General features: G+C 36.5%; 1 protein-coding gene across 1 annotated transcript in view; it reads left to right on the top strand.

Moving 5' to 3' along the window:
* The window catches only part of LOC150090926 (uncharacterized), a 153,170-nt gene that overhangs the window by 50,766 nt on the left and 84,274 nt on the right, over nucleotides 1-18,130 (top strand). Inside the window, exon 5 of the mRNA XM_090380689.1 lies at nucleotides 3,698-3,780. Within this exon, the coding sequence (XP_090236815.1) occupies nucleotides 3,698-3,780 (83 nt within the window). The remainder of the gene's footprint in view (nucleotides 1-3,697; nucleotides 3,781-18,130) is intronic.

The following is an 18,130-nucleotide window of genomic DNA, read 5'->3' on the forward strand; positions in this document are numbered from 1 at the left end:
AAAGTGCCACTGTGTCTCCAGTACATAAGGGCAGATCTAAGGGTAAAGTTGGAAATTACCGGCTGGTTGTCTAACTTTAGTAGTAGGGAAAATCATGGAGATAATAAACAAAGTTGGAATTCAGGATTATTTAGATAGAAATGGAATTCTGAAGGATACTGAGCATGGTTTTGTAAAGAGAAAATCATGTTTAACTAATCTGGTTAGCTATTTTGACAGGGTCACTGAAGAGCTGGACTTTGGGAATAATTTCAGCATTGTTTATTTGGATTTCAAAGCATTTGACTCATTCCCATATGAGCAGTTACTTTATAAGCTGGAGCAGGTTGGAATCACAGGGAAGATTCTTAGATGAGCGGCTTTAGGGCAAAAGGGCGTCCATATGAGGAAAGACTTCGAATATGTGGGTTGTGATAAATGGCTATTCCTCAGATTGGGTTGATGTAAGAAGTGGGGTTCTAATGATGTAAGAAGTGGGGTTCTAATACAACGGTGGTCCTAATACTGAACCAAGGTTCAGTATTAGGACCACCGTTGATTTTCATAAATGACATCAATGAGCGGATAGAGGGCATGATGTATAAATTTGCAAATATGTAAAGATTGGTAGAATAGTTAATGATTGCTGCCAAGCAGAGCTTCTTCAGAATGACCTAGATAGACTTCAGGGATGGTCAGAAAAATGGTAGCTATGCTTTACTCCAGCAAAGTGTAAGGTATTGCACCTGGGGAACAAGTAACCCCAAAATAACGTATACACTTGGCGGAGTTGCACTAAAGCTGGTAGTGGAGGAAAGGGACTTGGGTGTTACGATACAGTCAGACTTTAAGTTCTCTGAGCATTGTAGACAGGTTGCAAGGAATGCCCATGGTGTCCTATTGATGATTTATTGAACAATTGCTAGTAGAGATAAGGATGTCATAATCCCATTATATAAGACTGTTGTTAGACCACACTTGGAGTACTGTGTTCAGGTGTGGAGACCGCACCTAAGAAAGACATTGTGCTTCTTGAAAGGGTCCAGAGATGGGTAACTCGCCTGGTGAGATCGGCAAAAGGGCGTCCATATAAGGAAAGACTTCAAATATGTGGGTTGCAGAGCTTGGAAACTAGACACCTTAGAGGAGATTTGATTGAGGTGTTTAAGGCTCTGAGAGGCATAAGCAAAATGAATTAGGACGAAATTTTCATGGTTATAAATGAGTCCCGAACTAGGGGCCATAATTTCAAGTTACAGGGGGGAGATGTTTAGATTGGATTGCAGGAAGTTTTATTTTAGCCAGTGAGTTATAAATTACTGGAATAAGTACCTACATGGGTGGTAGAGGCTGACAGTTTGGGGAAATTCAAAGGTCAGCTGGATAATTACCTACGGGAGGAGGGAAATGCTTAAGTTGTCCATTTCCTTTTCTTTTATTTATTTATTATTTCTGTTATTTTTTTTAAATTTTCTTCTTCTTATTATTATATTCTTATTTTATTTTATATATATTTTTTGTTATTTTATTATTATTGTTATTTATTTAATAATTATTATTATTATTTATTTATTTATTATTATTATTTTTTTTTTTTTTTGGCTGGTGCAGCATAAGCCATAGGCTTCCTTGCACTATGTGGCCATTGCTAATACTAATATTATTACAACTTGTGTGTGTGTGTGTGTGTGTGTGTGTGTGTGTGTGTGTGTGTGTGTGTGTGTGTGTGTGTGTACATATATATTGATTTACCGGGACACTTCAAAACTCCAAATGAAAAAGAAAAAAAAAAAATTCAACTGGAAATGCAAATTATTTTTGTTTTATGGTAATGACCTGCAGAAATGTGCTTTAGTAAAATGTGAGCTCGGGTGGGGTGATAATAGTAAGTTTTCGCCTTACCTCTGAAGTTCTTTACAGAAAATTCATTTTGATCGTTATTATGGTGCCAACTAAGATAAGTGACAGCAATAATGGTGCCAACTAAATAAGTGACAGCGATACTAGTAAATCTATCAAAAAAAAAAGGAAAGTGATCGATTCAAATCAAAAATTTAAAATAAGGATGTTCGAAAATGGTCAAAAATGAACAAGTATTGCACAGAATTTAGATTTGTCAGTATCAACAGTGAACACAATAATAAAGGAGAAAGACTGAATGCGAGAAGTGGTGAAGGGATTGGCACCAATGAAGTCAACTATAATAACCAAGGCTGCAAAATACATATCAGTATTTACTGTACAATTTCTTCCTTTAATGTTTTCTTTTCTTATGTACCACTCCAGCAACTTCACCTATGTCCCCAGATAAGTTTTTAATTGAACTAATTAAAAATATATAACTATTTTTCTATATATATAACTAATATATAACTATTTTTCTTCATTCTACTGAGGATATTGTGGTTTTTGTAATTTTGGCATATCGGATATAGGATCAATATTTTATTAGTCATTCCTGAGTTACATAAAACTCGACTTACATAAGAAGTTCTGGAATGTATGTCGGGGACTTACTGTATTTTGGGATTATCCAGGATTTTTATTTTACCATCTATCCCGGAAAATCGAGAGTCTACTGCGCGCGCGCGCACACACACACACACACACACACACACTTTCACTTGTCATTGAAATACAAACACCCCTGCCAATATGAATAATGTAATGGATCATTGCAGTAAAAGACCATTGTACCTAATAGGCCAGCATATAACAGTAAAACAACCTGGCTAATTGTATATGCTATGAATTGTAGCAATCATGGATAAGTGTCATCATTTAATAGACATTAAGAGTAGGCATAAGTGTGGATAGTATAAGGGCATGTTTTGATGTGGAGGGACTGTTTTCACACATCTGTTACTGAGATCTATGACACATAGTAAACTGACAGCAAAACAGGTGGCAATCACAAGAAGTATATTGAAAAATGGCATGCCACTCCATGCATTGAGAGAAGGAATGGAGCATATAGTTCGAGATGAAAGTGATAATAGTATAGGAACTCATGTAATAGAATGTAGTGTTTCTATTAACCGTTTCCAGCAGCATAGTGAATTGAACCCTCCACCAGTAGTATATAAGCAGACATTTGTATTTACAACCCCGCTGTACCTAACATTACAGAAAACAGCTATCATCATAGCCAGTCCATTTGCTGTGGGTCTCAAATGAATGAGAGAATGTTTGCACCATACAGACAGGAAAGTATGTCTAGCAGAAGCAACATTAACTGATGGGCTCTTCATGCACAGTGGAGACAACACAGTTAGGATGTCTGGTGTTTGGGAATTCATGGCACAATTGAATATCTCTAAAAAATACCAAATGACTGTGGGCTATCTGAACATTGTTGCAGTTAGGTTGACAGTTAATGCCCATGTTCCCATTGTTGATGGAATTTTCTAGGGACAATGCACTGTGCCAGATATGTATACAGATATCTGGCAATATTTATAAGACTTGTCTGTTCAACTCCCTAAATTGCATTCATTTGAACAATGATGGAGTAAAGTTGAAAGTGTTGGCTGAACCATATATATGCAGAGCCTCCCAACTACATTACTAGTTATTGAACCTTCTGAAATCCATACAATGATTGAACAAGGTCTGGGGAGCCTCAGCACATATTTAGATAGAGTATATGTATACCATTTATTTTATTCTCAGATTTTATTTATAAAAATGTTATTTACTTATTCACCTTATCTTTCAGGCAAATCCCGATTTAAAATGTCTGAGAAATGATTTGTCTTCTTCGTATTGTGCTCTAGCAGAAATCTATATGACAGATTGTTGGTATGTTTTATATTTTGGTACCTAAAGTATGCGGTATCAGAATCAAATTACCCTCATATTTTACATAATAATTAGCTCTACTTAGTTTTGAAATACCTGTTCAGTGTTTCAATTTCAGAACCCTTTGAATTACTTATTTAATTCTTTGATGTCTGGTGATATGATAAGTCAACAAAAATTTAAGGTATTTTATAGTTGAGCATTCATTTTGTTAGCATTGCTCATTGTTTTGAAACATTACTACAAGTTATTGGTAATAGTATTAATTGACAGTCCTAAATCAAAAGGTGGAAGGATAATAAAATTATACTTTCTCATTCATTCTCATTTTTGTAAATATATGGAAAAAATATGTTAATTATGAAGTGTGATGAAAAATTTTGTAATGGAACTTATATTTAGCAAATGAAGTTTACCAGCTGTTTCTAGAACATTTCTAGAACCATTCCTGATAGGATTCTTTTGGAAAGATGGATGACCACAGTGATAGGGTGCTTTGCAAAAATGTCTTGAATGGAAACACTCAGTATGCAACAGTATTGTCATCATCCAAATATCAATTTCCTTAAGCCCACTTTTCTGTTTGTTTTCCTCAAACAGCACCATGCAATTTCCCTAGAACTGTTCTGTAGTATTCCTGGATTACTGTTTGACCAGTAATCCAGGAATATTGTGCTCCGCAAGTCAAAAAGTATGATAAGCATGATCTTCACAATTTGTCACCAGTAATGATGAAGAAACAGAGTGGGTCAGCAGCAGTACATTGATGAAGATCCTGAGATGTGAGAACTTGCCACTCTTTGTGATGATCAGCAAGGATTCAAGACTTAAACATGGCTGGAATGTGTAGCAATCCCAATTCGTGTGTTAAAATTGGTTGACCTCTCCTATAAAAAAATATCGATTTTGCTAGCAACTTTGTGGATAGTTAAATGTCAACCATTCCTGATCAGATCATGAACACAAATGATTGAATCATTGATTTAGTATTAACCATATGGTGCAAGGAAGTCCTAGGCTTTTGCTGCACTTTTTTATTTATTTATTTATTGTTCTAGGCAATCCTAGCCAGCTTTTCTGCCCCCCACCACTATTTACATACTGTACAGATAATTATTATTGCTCCATTATAACACATTAAAATTTTGCACTTCATGTGCCTGCTCCATTATAGGGTATTAAAATCATACAGTTCATATAACATATTGAAGTTCTGAACTTCTTGTGCCTGCTCCATGAGAGGGTATTGAAACCATAGTTCATATCATGTAGGTTTGAATCTCTGCCAAGAAAAATTGCTAGTGAAAAAGTCCTTGCACTAGCCCTCTTGAATCACTTAACCTGTCTTCTTTCATCATGGTTGCTGCAGCCAAAGAGGCATTCTATATGCATCCGTTTCACTCACAAAAAATTGGAATGTGCCATGGAAGTATCCATTGCAGTACATGGAAATGCAGGTATCATCTTATTCCACATTGCTCTTACACAAAAACACCGTTTCACTGTAAGCAATAGCTTTATCTGTGTATTTTAACAGGGTAAGCTTTTGCTGCACTGGCAAAAAATAAAAATAAAATAAACTACCTATTTGGCTCACTCTTATCCAGCTGACCTTTAAATTTTCCCAGGCAGTCAGCCTTAACCACCCATGGAGGTAACTTATTCTGCTAATTCATTGGCTAACTCACCGACTGAAAGAAAACTTCCTGAAATCCAGACTAAAACTCTTCCCTTTAATTTGAATTTATGGCCTTTAGTCCTAGAATCATTTATAACAGTGAATATTCCATCCCCATTAATTTTACTGTCACCTCTCTGAGCTTTATATACCTCAATCAAGTCTCCTCTAAAGTGCCTGGTTTTCAAGTTCTGTAGCCCACGTATTCAAAGTGTTTCTTATTACGGATGCCCTTTTGCTGATCTCACCAGGCATTGTTGCCTGTCTCTGGCCCCTTTTCAGAAGCACATCTTTCTTTAGATATGGTCTTACATTGCTTTATGTGGTGGAATATAACCTCGCTTATCTCTACAAGCAAATGTACAATAAAGCAAATCAGTAGGCCACCATGTACCTCCCTCACTGCCTTTCTAAGGTGTCCTGAGAACTTAATGTCCCACCATATCATAACTCCCAAATTCTTTTCTTTCTCACTGCCTTTAATTTAACCCCACCAAATGTATGTTATTTTGGGGTTGCTATGCCACAAGTGTAAGACTTTGCATTTTGCTGCATTAAAAACATACTCAGTAAAATATTAGCCAAATAGTGCAAGGAAGCCACAGGCTTTTGATGCACCAGCCGAAACAAAGATAAAAAAAAAAAAAAAAAAAAAAAAGAGTAAATTGCAGCCATTATCAACCCACTGCAGGATGGAAGCCTCCTCAACAATTCATGCTGAGGGAAATGGACCATAATCTGCCACGCTGGTCCAGTGCAGGTTGGCAGATCAACCATATTCAGCAGTCAGGGGCTTGAACCCCGGTCTACTCAAAGAGCGTGTGCTACTGCACTCCCGCTCTTGACCACTCGGCTACAAAGGTAAGAAACAGCAAATTATGCATTTCTTGCCACATAAAGGTAACTATCAAATTGACTTTTGAATTTCTTCAAACTGTCAATTTCAACTACCTGAGAAGGCAGCTTGTTCCAGTAATCAGTGACTCACTGGCTAAAAGAAAACTTCCTACAGTCTAGTCTAAACCTTTTCCCTGTAATTTGAATTTATGGTCCCTAGTTCTGTAATTCTTTATAACAGTGAAAATTCAGATTTATTCATTTTACTAACCCCTCTTAGAGCCTTATAAAACTCAATCAGGTCCCCTCTGAAGTGCTTGGTTGCTAAGCTCTGCAGCCCACATATTCAGAGTCTTTCCTCTCATGGTCACCCTTTTGCCGCTCTCACCATGTGGCTCATCTGTCTTTGGACCCTTTCAAGAAGCTCATAGTCTTTTTCAGATTGGACACACACAGAATTCCAAATGCAGTCTTAAATTTCCTTATAAAGTGGGATTATCCCTATCTCTGCAGGATAATATTTGATAAATCATTGATAGGACACCGTGGGCTTTCCTGATCCTCAGTTTACATTGCTCAGAAAATATCATATCTAGCCTTATTGTAACTCCCAGATTCCTTTCTTCTTCTATGAAGTGTATAATTTATTTTGGGGTTGCTATTCCCCAAGTGTTTGCATTTTGCTGCATTAAAACATAGCTGCTACTTTTCTGATCACTTTTGAAGTCTATTGAATTCATCCTGAAGGAGTGCTGCTGGTATTCATCAATGACTCTGAATATTTATATCATCTGTAAATTTTGATATCACACCTTCTGTCCATTCATTGATGTTGTTTATGAAAACCAGAAATAACAATGATTCAAGATCTGATCCTTGGGGAACCCCATTCCTGATATTACACCAGTCTGAAGAATATCCATTAATCACAATCCTCTGCCTTCTGTCCTGCAGCCACCCAGCAATACGTCTTAAAAACTTTTCAGTAATCCCAACATGTTCCAGCAGGTGCACTATAGCCCCCAGCAGCTTATGCACCATTAAAATCCCATAACACATGCACACATGTTCCAGCTTATACATTAACCTCTTGTGGACTGAGTCAAATGCTTTACTAAAATCCAAATAAACTATGTTAAAATTGTTCCCTACATCCAGCTCATGAGCAGCTGTGTAAAATTAACTTATTGGGCTAGTTAAACATGATTTTCCCTTAAGAAAACCATGCTATGCATTTTTCATGATGCCATTTCTATCTAAATATCCCTGGATTGCACACTTAATTATTTTCTCTAATATTCTCCCTGCCACTGATGTCAGACTAACCAGTGTGTAGTTATTATTATTGATTTTATTCTCATGTATTGGCAATATGTTGGCACTTCTCCACTCCAAAGGAACCTCTCCTGAGTCCAATGATGCCCTCATAAATAACCTCACTGGTTCAATACACTCTCTGTGGCAGTCACTCTCAAAATTACTGGGTGTATGCCATCAACTCCGGTAGCCATACTTGCCTTTATACTCAAAAGTTTTTCTAATAAATAGTCATCTGTAATTTTGAAATCACTAATTTCATATGGCTCAGCCTCACTTGAAGGATCTTTTGCCAGTAAAGACTGATGCAAAGTACCTATTCAGTTCATCAGCAATATCAGCTGGGTTAGTATAGTGGAGCTCCAATATCCGATGATAATTCGTTCCACAAAACCCATTGTACATTGAAAATATTTTAAGCTGAAACCAGTAACACATTGATTTCCTGTAATTCATTCCAAACTCTTGAAAAGCGACCCCAACGATGCATAAAATAGATATTTCTTATTTGTTATACTTCATTTTTACATTAAAAATGAGTGGTTTATAAAGATTATTTAATAAATAGTCATAAAACATCTTAAAACGAGAAACAAACAATAAATTAGCATATTATACCTTAGACTTGAAGCATATTATACCTTAATTTACCTTAGACTTGAAGTACACAGCTGATGAAATCAGTGGCGGCGTAGTGTTGGTGGGGCTATATCAGGGATCAAGTGTCTTTTCAGTCTTTTGCTGCTACTGGCAAAGATACTGAGGCACCTCCGTAGCCAGGTGGGCAGGAGCGGCAGTGCGTAGCACACACTTCTTGTAGACTGGGGTTCGAGTCCGTGACCACCAAATACGGAGGAAGCGGAAAGGTCAGGGAATGACCACCGCATATCCCCGGAGCAGTATGGCCTTAGTTGCTAATGCTCCTAAAAACCAAATAATAAACAAACAATAACAAAGATACTGTCCAAAGTGGATTGTTTTTTGACGACTATTTTGTAGCTTCCTGAAGTAAGAAATGACTTCCATTTTGCACATCAGGAGTTCAGTGTTGGAGTGTTTTTTTATCACTTCTCTTAAACGCTCCCAACAAAAAATGACAGTCTTCAACTGTTCAACTGACTTTTCTTGAAATTTGTTAGGTGTCTTCTTCTTCCTCTTCCTCTCCAGTGTCACTCTCCGTAATTTTCTCTAATTCTGTTAGCTCATTCCCATGAGCATCAATAAGGTCCTCCACATCCTCTTCATCAACCTTTAGACCCATTAATTTACAAAGAGTGACAGTATCATTTGTCAAAGCACTATCATCTTCAAATCCGTCAACGTTATGGATAATTAAAGGCCAGATATTTTTCCAGGCTGAATTTAAGCACCTGATGGAAACATCATTCCTAGAACTTACAATCATCCCCACACAGTCCAGGATGTTGAACTTTGATCTCCAAAAATTGTTGAGGGTAATAGTATTTTCATCAGAGGTTGCTGCAAAGCAACTTGCAAGCATTTTCTTGCTGTAGATTTTCTTGTCTGTTGATTTGCTGGTCTGTTGATTGAAGAGGAGTGGTATATTGGGTGGCAAAAATTTGACTTGAACAAAGTGAAAATATGCCTCAGGAGATTGAACAGGGTTGGGAGCAGTGAGTAGGAGCAGTACCTTCACAGGAAGCTTATTTTTCTCAAGGTAACTCTTCACTGAAGGACAGAAAACTTCAAGCACCCATTCATTGAAGACATATGTTGTAACCCAGGCCTTCTTGTTACTAAGGAGATTTCATCAATGTTAAAAACCTGCTGGGGAAGATAACTCTCCTGATCAACAAACTCTTGGAATTCAATTTTAAAGGCCTCAGCTGCTTTTTTATCAGCACTGGATGCCTCTCCCATGCCTTTCAACACTTTTGATATTCGCCCTTTTTGTTGATGGAGCTTTAAGTTTCAGATTGTCATAGATCTGCTTAGTACGTTCGCAAATGAATTGTCTAGGCAATGTATCACCTTCATCTGCTTTTCCCTAATCCATATCAGCAAAAGCCTTTCCATTTCCCCAATAAAGTCTCTTCCCTTATGTACCAATGTGGAATCATCACTAACTTTAACACTCTTTAGAATATCCTTTCATTTAATTACTGTAGAAATAGTCAATTGAGGAAAACTATACTCACTTATTAATGTACTAATTTTTATTCCATGTTTTTTTATCATCTCTTGCTTCACTTTAATAAAAATTTTATTCTTAACGATGGCTCCCTCTAGGAGCCATCATTATTTAATTTCAATTTATTTAATTAATAAATTCAAAAATAACCACAATCAAATTACTGCAATTATGTATGATTAACAAAAACAACTGCTTACACACTGAACAAGCACATCAAACAGAACATAAAGAAACTCTCCAAAGTACTGTAACTTATGGGAATGTTTATTGAACAATAACAAAGATGCTGATCAGTTGAGAATCACTTTGGACAGTATCTTTGCCAGTAGCAGCAAAAGACTGAAAATTTCCACCCATGTATCGTCCCAGCTATATTGGAAAGCTATCGGTAGCTGCAAATATCATCGGTTCTTAAAATAAAAGATTGTATGGAAGGTATATCAGTTCCTGAGAATATTGAATGTCAATGTCATCGTAAGTCGAGGCCCCACTGTATTAGTATTAATAGCGACAAATGATGCAAGCTTATAAAGCATCAGCCAAAAAAAGTAAAACTACACGCTTCACCCATCCATACTTTCTAAGAATTTGTTTAGTTCTTTCTTGAATTTATTAAAACTACCAACTTCCACAACAACAGATGGGAATTTGCTCCAACAAGTTAACCACGTGTTGACTGAAGGCAAACTTCCGCACATTTCTCCTGCAACCATCCTTCCTCAACTTGAATTTATGCACTCTTAAGAGTAAAAATGCCACTCAAGGCCTTAAACACCTCAATCAGATCACCCTGCTGGTATCCAGTCTCCAGATGCTGCAATTTGCAGAACTGAAGCTCTTTCTCGATAAGAACACCCTCCTGTTCCCTCTACCAATCTGGTTGCCCCTCTGCAGCCATTCCAGCAGATCTATATCCTTCCTATAGTGAGGCCTCCAGATCTGTATGCAGTACTCACGATACAGTCCAACTATTACCCTCCAAGAATGGGGAAATCACCCTGCTAGCAAAATTTCTGTATATCAGAGGTGGCCAACGAGTCAATCGCGGATTTAATTTTGGTCAATTATGATGAATTTTAAATATACAGTCATTCCTCAATTTGTGCACCTTGCGCAATGAAATTTTTTGAGATGGTAGATCGCAGCACATTTTGAAGGAAAAAAGTAGATCGCATCACAAATTAAGTTGGCCACTCCTGCTGTATATCATTGACAAAATCCCATGAGCTGTCTTGGCAGCCCATCATCTGCACCACTCAAAGAACTTCACATCTGACTGCACAACCACCCCATGTCCCTTTCATTTTTGACTTTTGTGAGTTTACTACCACACAGCTGGTATGTTAATTTGGGATTACTGCTACCCATATGCAGCATCGTGCATTTATTATTGTTAAACTTCATTTTCCGAGATCAAGTAATGATCTAGGAAAATAAAGTAATCAAGGAAAATTAAAATCAATGATCTAGGGTTACCTGAGGCTTTCCCACATCCAGTACACAAGGATGCAATCTGATTCACTTTCTGGTTCGTTGTATTCACATACATGAAAAATTCCTTGTCCCTGTTATTTGCTCTTTTAACCAGTGCTTTCTCATATGCAGCCTTGGCTTCCCTAACTATATATGTAGCACTGTTTTAAATCAACTTATAGCTGTTGTAGATTTCAGTACTCTTTATTACTCTGTAGCTTTTCCAACTATCTTTTTCTGCTCTGTTAGAATGGCCAGCTCCATATTCATCTATTTTGGCATCCTCCTCGTGCAGTATTTTTTTAATGGTATGTATACATTATGTTAAATACATTCATGACTTCTGTGATTTTTGCTTTAAAGCTATTCCATAATTTAAGTGTATTTGCTCTCACTCTGCAATCCACCCAACTAATAGATGCCATATAGCTTAAACTATCATAGTTTCCTCTTCTGAAATTAAAACCCATCCCTTTACCTCTAACTACTGCAACATCTTTCTTCATCTTCCAACTAACGACTTCGTGATCACCACCTGCCAATGGTTCTATACTATGAGCCCTATGCGATCACCTGATTCATGAATAATGAATGTCTAGAATATTCTTACCCCTAGTATTTTCTATAATATGCTGGTACAAAAAGCAATCACTTAGTTTATTTAAAACTTTTGATCCCATGATGAGTTTTCCTCCCACCTACTGTGATCATTGAGGGGTAAATTGAAATCACCCATAATAAGACATACACATTTGCTCACCCATTCCATCTACATGTAGAGACTCTTGTCATACTCTTCACAACCTTCTAGTCTATAGGTTACTCCCATTCTCGTTATACCTTTGCTTCCCATTAACTTACATCACACATTCTGTCCTGGCAGGTATAAATTCTGACTCATCAAAAGCTCTTTTCATGCTCAGACTGCTTTTGATAAGAAGCATGTTCCCACTGCCCCTTCTATCTTCCCTATCTTTTCTAAATACATTATACTTACCAAATTGGCACTTGTCATCCCCAGTTTCTGGGTGACACCTGTTTTTGTTAGGCCTATTATGTTAGCATTAGTTTTCCTGACCAGGAGTTTGAATTCAGCCATTTTATTGACAACATTCCTGACATTACTGTAGCCATACATAAGACTAAGTGTTCTTCTATAGTTTAATACTCTGGCACACCCCTTTAAGTTATTTAGGCTTGTTACCCTAGCTTTATTTTTCCACTCATTGGAAATGTTGCTACCCTCAGAGCACCTTGCCAACATCAGCTGTGTTCCAGCAAAAAACAGGAATTCAATCAGAAATTCAATTTCCACTTTTCTGATAATCCCTGAAGTCTATCTAAATTATCCTAAAACATCTCTGCTTAGCACTAATTGTTAACTACTCTTTGACCTTGACACAATCTGCAAATTTCTACACTTTGCTTTCTATCCCTCTGTTGATGCCATTTAGGAAAATCAAAGACAGCAGGTTTTGATTTTCCTAAATTTTCTGTCTGTCAGTACAAAAAATAAGAGTTGTGTTAAGGTGCACAAAATTTAGAAATGTGTATGTTCAGTTGGGCTATTTTCACTGTTGGTTTCTGCCACAGGATAGTTTTAAAAACTTGGCACTAATGAGATTATTGAATGACATCACATAGGCACATATTAATAGTTAAGTGAACCTACTTAAGGACATAATAATGCAAGTGACATAATAATAGCACAAATAATAGAATAAAATTGATACTTCACTGTGTTATAGTAATTTATTTACTAGCTAAAGATGCTATGCACTTCAATTCATCTTTGGGGATCTTCATCACTGTGCATGGGTTTTTAAAGTCACTGAACCCATAAAGTTGCATATATTCCTGGCTGTATTAGCAGGAACCAGATATAATTTGGATGTTTGGCATGCTGGTCAGAAGCTTAATGACAGCTAGGTGCATACATCATGCAAATGCAAAGTTATTCATACAATAAAAAAATGTATTATGTACTGTAAATGTTTCCATTAAAACATGACAACAGGAATGTGAATCTTAGATTTTATCTTCTTCACAGAAGAAATCATTCCATCTAAGTGGATATGTGAACAGTTGAAATTCGAGAACTTCAGAAGAGAAACCCATATGCAATACATGAAGTGCTGTTGCATTGTACGAGTCATTGTCTGGTGTGCTGTGTCATGTTGCTGGATCACTGTCCCGTTTTCATTATAGAAATAATCAACATCCAGTGATATCTTGAAATGCAAATTTCATGAATTTCGTAGACCGGTTGAATGATGTAAAATGTTACACATCTGCAGTGTCACTGCAGACAGTGAAGTCTGTGTTTGAAGATTGCATGATTTTTAAGGGATTTTAGCCATCCACCAGACCTTATCTCTCTTGATTTACTCCTCCCCCAATACGGATATCTTAAGAACTTAAAGACCAAAGGTTGTCCATTTATAGACAATGTATTATACGAGCATGATTGTTTGTAGATCTGTTTAATCATGTTTATTAAAATTACTTTTAATTTTATCTTGATTATTTTTGTTATTGGCTTTTATTTCTTAAGAAATAGCATGCATTATCTAGATGGCGACTTGACACTGGTTTATTAGGATATGTTTATAGTAGCGAATAGTTTATGCTCTTTAGAGTTTAAATGCTGTATTTGTTGCAGTAATATTCATGCCATAGTATCTTGACTTTGAACAGTGTGGAACCTCAGAGTATATTGCAGGTAAATTGATTTAATTTATGAATAGCCCACACTCAGTTGAAGAAATCAAGGATGCAATCTGTAGGTTATTAGCCAACATATCCCAGGACATGCTATTGTTGTCACCATAGGATTTTAGGTGCATCAACATATTAGACCATATTGCACCATATATGTTATGTCTCCAAGTGTGTATTCCTGGGATGATTTGCATCTCGTACTGACTGAAACACCAGGAATAACTCATGAGGGGAAACCTTATTCCCTCCTCCTGAGGCTGACAAAAAATACAGCCCCAATTGAAGAAACCTTTACAAATTCCTCCAGTTTGTGCCAAGACTTGGATCCAGAACTCTCAGATAAGTAAAAATTTGTGAAAACCACTAGATTGTTATGGAGAACTCAGGATATGATTCACTATTTCATGAAAATGTGTTGTCAGGTTAGAGCATGTTTAGCACAGATTGACAGACACTTCCAACATCTTTTTTTTTTTTTTTTGGCTGATGCTGCATAAGCTTGCTTTCTTGCATCATATGCCTCTACTAATGCTAATCTCTTATAACCAGGGCTTTTTTTACTGGTTATAAGAGATTAGCAAAAGAAATAAAAATTATTATTACTAATGCCATTGGCACATTGTGCATTGACATTTAGCTAGATGCGTGGCTTGACTTTGTAACTCATCTATTTAAGCCTTTGCCAATCACAATGCTTAATTAATATTAAAACACTTAATAAAACTATTGCTTATTCAGAGCCATCATTAAGCCATAGACATTAACAGTAAAAAAGTAAATCACAATAAGAAATATGATAACATGCTTTGACTGCAGATATCTTTATAAAAACTTGAATAATAAATAAATAATACCGTTGAATAATAAATAAATAATTAAGTTAGTTTTATTAATTGGTTTTGTCCAGTTTGCTAGCTTTTGTAATTTGAAATATCAGATTAGTGCTTATGACATTATTATTTAAAAGCATCACTGGGGAATGAGAATGCATACTGTCTATTGTGTGTGTAAGTATCAAATAAAGGAAAAGGCAACTTTATTAAACATATTGCAACAAAGAAGTGAGAGAGTGTAGGGCAGGTGGTAAAAGTAACAAGCAGCCAAAATGATTTAAGTATCTAAATATACCTTTTAGCCATCATGAACAGAACATATTCCTCTGTGGGGGTGGGGTCCCAACCTTTTTTTTTTTTTTTTTCTTGTTGACTATGGGACAAATTTAAAATTCAAAATATCTGGTGAGCTACCATAGGTAGACTATGAAAATAAAAATTATCATTGATAATTCACTCTATAAAGAATCTTTTATATAAACTTCATGTAACAATAACATTCTTGAATTTAAGTTCAGTCTCTTATTTTTCAGAATTGCTACCCAGTAGCTTCTGTTGTAATACAAAAAACTGTACCCTTTTGTGACTTAAATCTGTACTGCTTTCCACTGAAAGCTACTTCAGATTTTTTTCTCCTTTCTGTTTAGAAGAATTTTAATGATTTTAGGGAAATCTGTGCAATTGGGAAATGCTTCTGATGACTTTGTAAGCTACTCAGTATAGTACCATGATCAATACATTGGGGATCCTCGTGTATAGTAGTTTCATTGCTTGTCATTCATTTGGAGAAGTCTGTGTTCAAATATTACAGTTAGCTGATGCAATAGTTGACCAACTACTGCATTAGCCATCTATTTCACTGTGTATTATTCTGGGTTTTTCAGTGTGTACAACATGCAGATTGTTCTGATGACACATGCACTTGTACAGACATAATACACAATTAACAGTAGGAACTGGAATACCATAAGAACTAGTAAACCAAAGCCTCTTTAGTTCAGTGTTCCGAAGATTCCCAATAACAAGAGATTGATTTCACCAACTTGTTTTTGATTATATATGTGTCGTATGAATTTTCTTTCGAATGCAGAGAAAATGGTTTTCCTCAGCTCAGGACAGTTGCCTGTTCTCATGCAGCTGTATAGCCACAGTATTTGTAGGTTCCTGCAAATATTTCTGTGTATATAGAATTTTACTATGTTCCTTCACTTTTTTATAAAGGTTAGTGTGAAACCTAAGTTTTTCAATGATTAGCAGTTAGCTAATATAAATTTAAAGCATATTTGAAAATAAATTGATTGACTTCTTTCTAATCTAATATTATCAAAACTTTGTTAACCTCCAAATAATCACTGTATGTCCCTAAAAGGGACACATGTTGGATATTGGAGAATGTCCAACATTGTGTCAAGGGCACTAAAATCGATGTCAGTAAATGAGTTTCAGAAATGCTTCCAATCATAGTAGAAGAGAATGGCTTCATTTACATTTTCCCAAGAGAACTGCTACTTTGGAGAGGACAAGTGCAAATAATACACTTGTCTTACTTATGAATTTGTTTCTAGAACTTTCTAGCCACACCTAATATTGTTTAACTCCAGGAAGAAGTAATTTTTGTTGTTACATATTAACATACAAACACCAATATGGTTTCATTTTTTGTGGAAATTAACCATCAGCAAAATGTGGACCAAAATTCACTCTTAAAGTTATTTTCTTAATGTCTGTTGATAGTGGCTAAATGTTTCCTTCCTCATTTTTTGATGTGAAACATTCTTGAGGCACCACAACTGAGTAAATCTGATCGGTCACGAAAATGCTTCGTGGAAGTGATGTCATCCGCGGCTTCTGCCAGAGACGCTTCCCACACTCCCACCACTAGTGGTGCCTCCGTAGCCAGGTGGGCAGGAGCAGCAGTGCGTAGCACACACTTCTTGATTAGACTGGGGTTCGAGCCCGTGATCACCAAATATGGAGGATGTGGAAAGGTCAGGGAATGACCACCGCATATCCCCAGAGCAATATGGCCTTAGTTGCTAATGCTCCTAAAAACCAAATAACAACAACGAATCTGTGCTGAGCACTCACTAGTAGTGTGATATGAGCACATGATGCATTTTTTGTGACTAGTAGAATATCTCAAGTTCTAGTGAATCGATTTACAAAACTAAGATGACATTCGTTTGAATTTCGTTGAACTGCATTAGAAAAATGTTATAAAACAAAAAAGCAAGAAAACCACAGTACCTTGTACACATGAAAGATGAATGCAGTAGCATGTGCTCTTTGAGTGTACTGGGGTTCAAGCCCGTGACTGCTAAATACGATTAACATTTGTATTGATGATTTATTGTAAACTCCACTGACCTGGTGGTCGTACTGGAGTATAAACAAGAACATTTGTTTTATTTTATGTGAAAACATCCTTGGCTTGGAAGAGATTAGCAAAATCCAAGCCAATAGCCTGATTATCCATTTGATTGTAGCCATTTGTTGAATACTAAGTTGAACGGCTTTGTCTACCCAAAAATTCCATTGCATTCACTGAAGTTGGATATAGTGACAGAGAGGCTCATTTCTTCTTGCTTTCTGTTTTGTATGCTGCATTTGCACATTGTTTAAATCAAGGCAATTTCAATGTTAACTTTGGATTGGAAGAAACTAAACCGTTAATTATTTTCCTGCAAGAAACATTCGATCTAACTCTAAACACTTCCACTTTGCTCTAACTGAGAGCAAAGTGGAAGAGAAATTGTTGAAGTTAAACGTAAGAAAAGCACCTGGGGTGGATGGGATCTATCCAGTTATATTAAAGGAGGCGGCAAAGCAACTAAGCAAACCCGTAGCCATAATTATGAGAGCATCCTTGGACTCAGGGGAGGTTCCCACGGACTGGAGATGTGCAAATGTATCCCCAATTCACAGAGGGGGATTGAAGGGTGACATGAGTAATTACAGACCAGTTAGTTTAACTTCTGTTCCAGGTAAAATAATGGAGTCGCTAGTTAAAGATGCATTGCAGGATCATCTAGACAGGACTGCAGCAATAATTCAGACACAGCATGGGTTTGTTAAGGGAAAGTCTTGTCTGACAAATTTGATAGGATATTATGATGTGGTTACAAAGGAACTGGATGCAAAAAATAATTTTGATATCATATATTTGGATTTCAGGAAAGCTTTTGACACTGTTGCGCATGGAAGACTATTGTACAAATTGCAGCAGAATGGTATTAAGGGTAAGTTGCTACAAAGTATTCAAAGTATTTTTGTTTACTGCAGCCTCCAGGGTTTCCCCTATTGCCGCAATGATTCTTGTAGGTTTTTTTAAGCCGG

This window comes from Mastigoproctus giganteus, chromosome 1 (assembly GCF_048544385.1).
Source record: "Mastigoproctus giganteus isolate SK-2022 chromosome 1, ASM4854438v1, whole genome shotgun sequence".
In the NCBI taxonomy this organism is placed as follows: Eukaryota; Metazoa; Arthropoda; class Arachnida; order Uropygi; family Thelyphonidae; genus Mastigoproctus; species Mastigoproctus giganteus.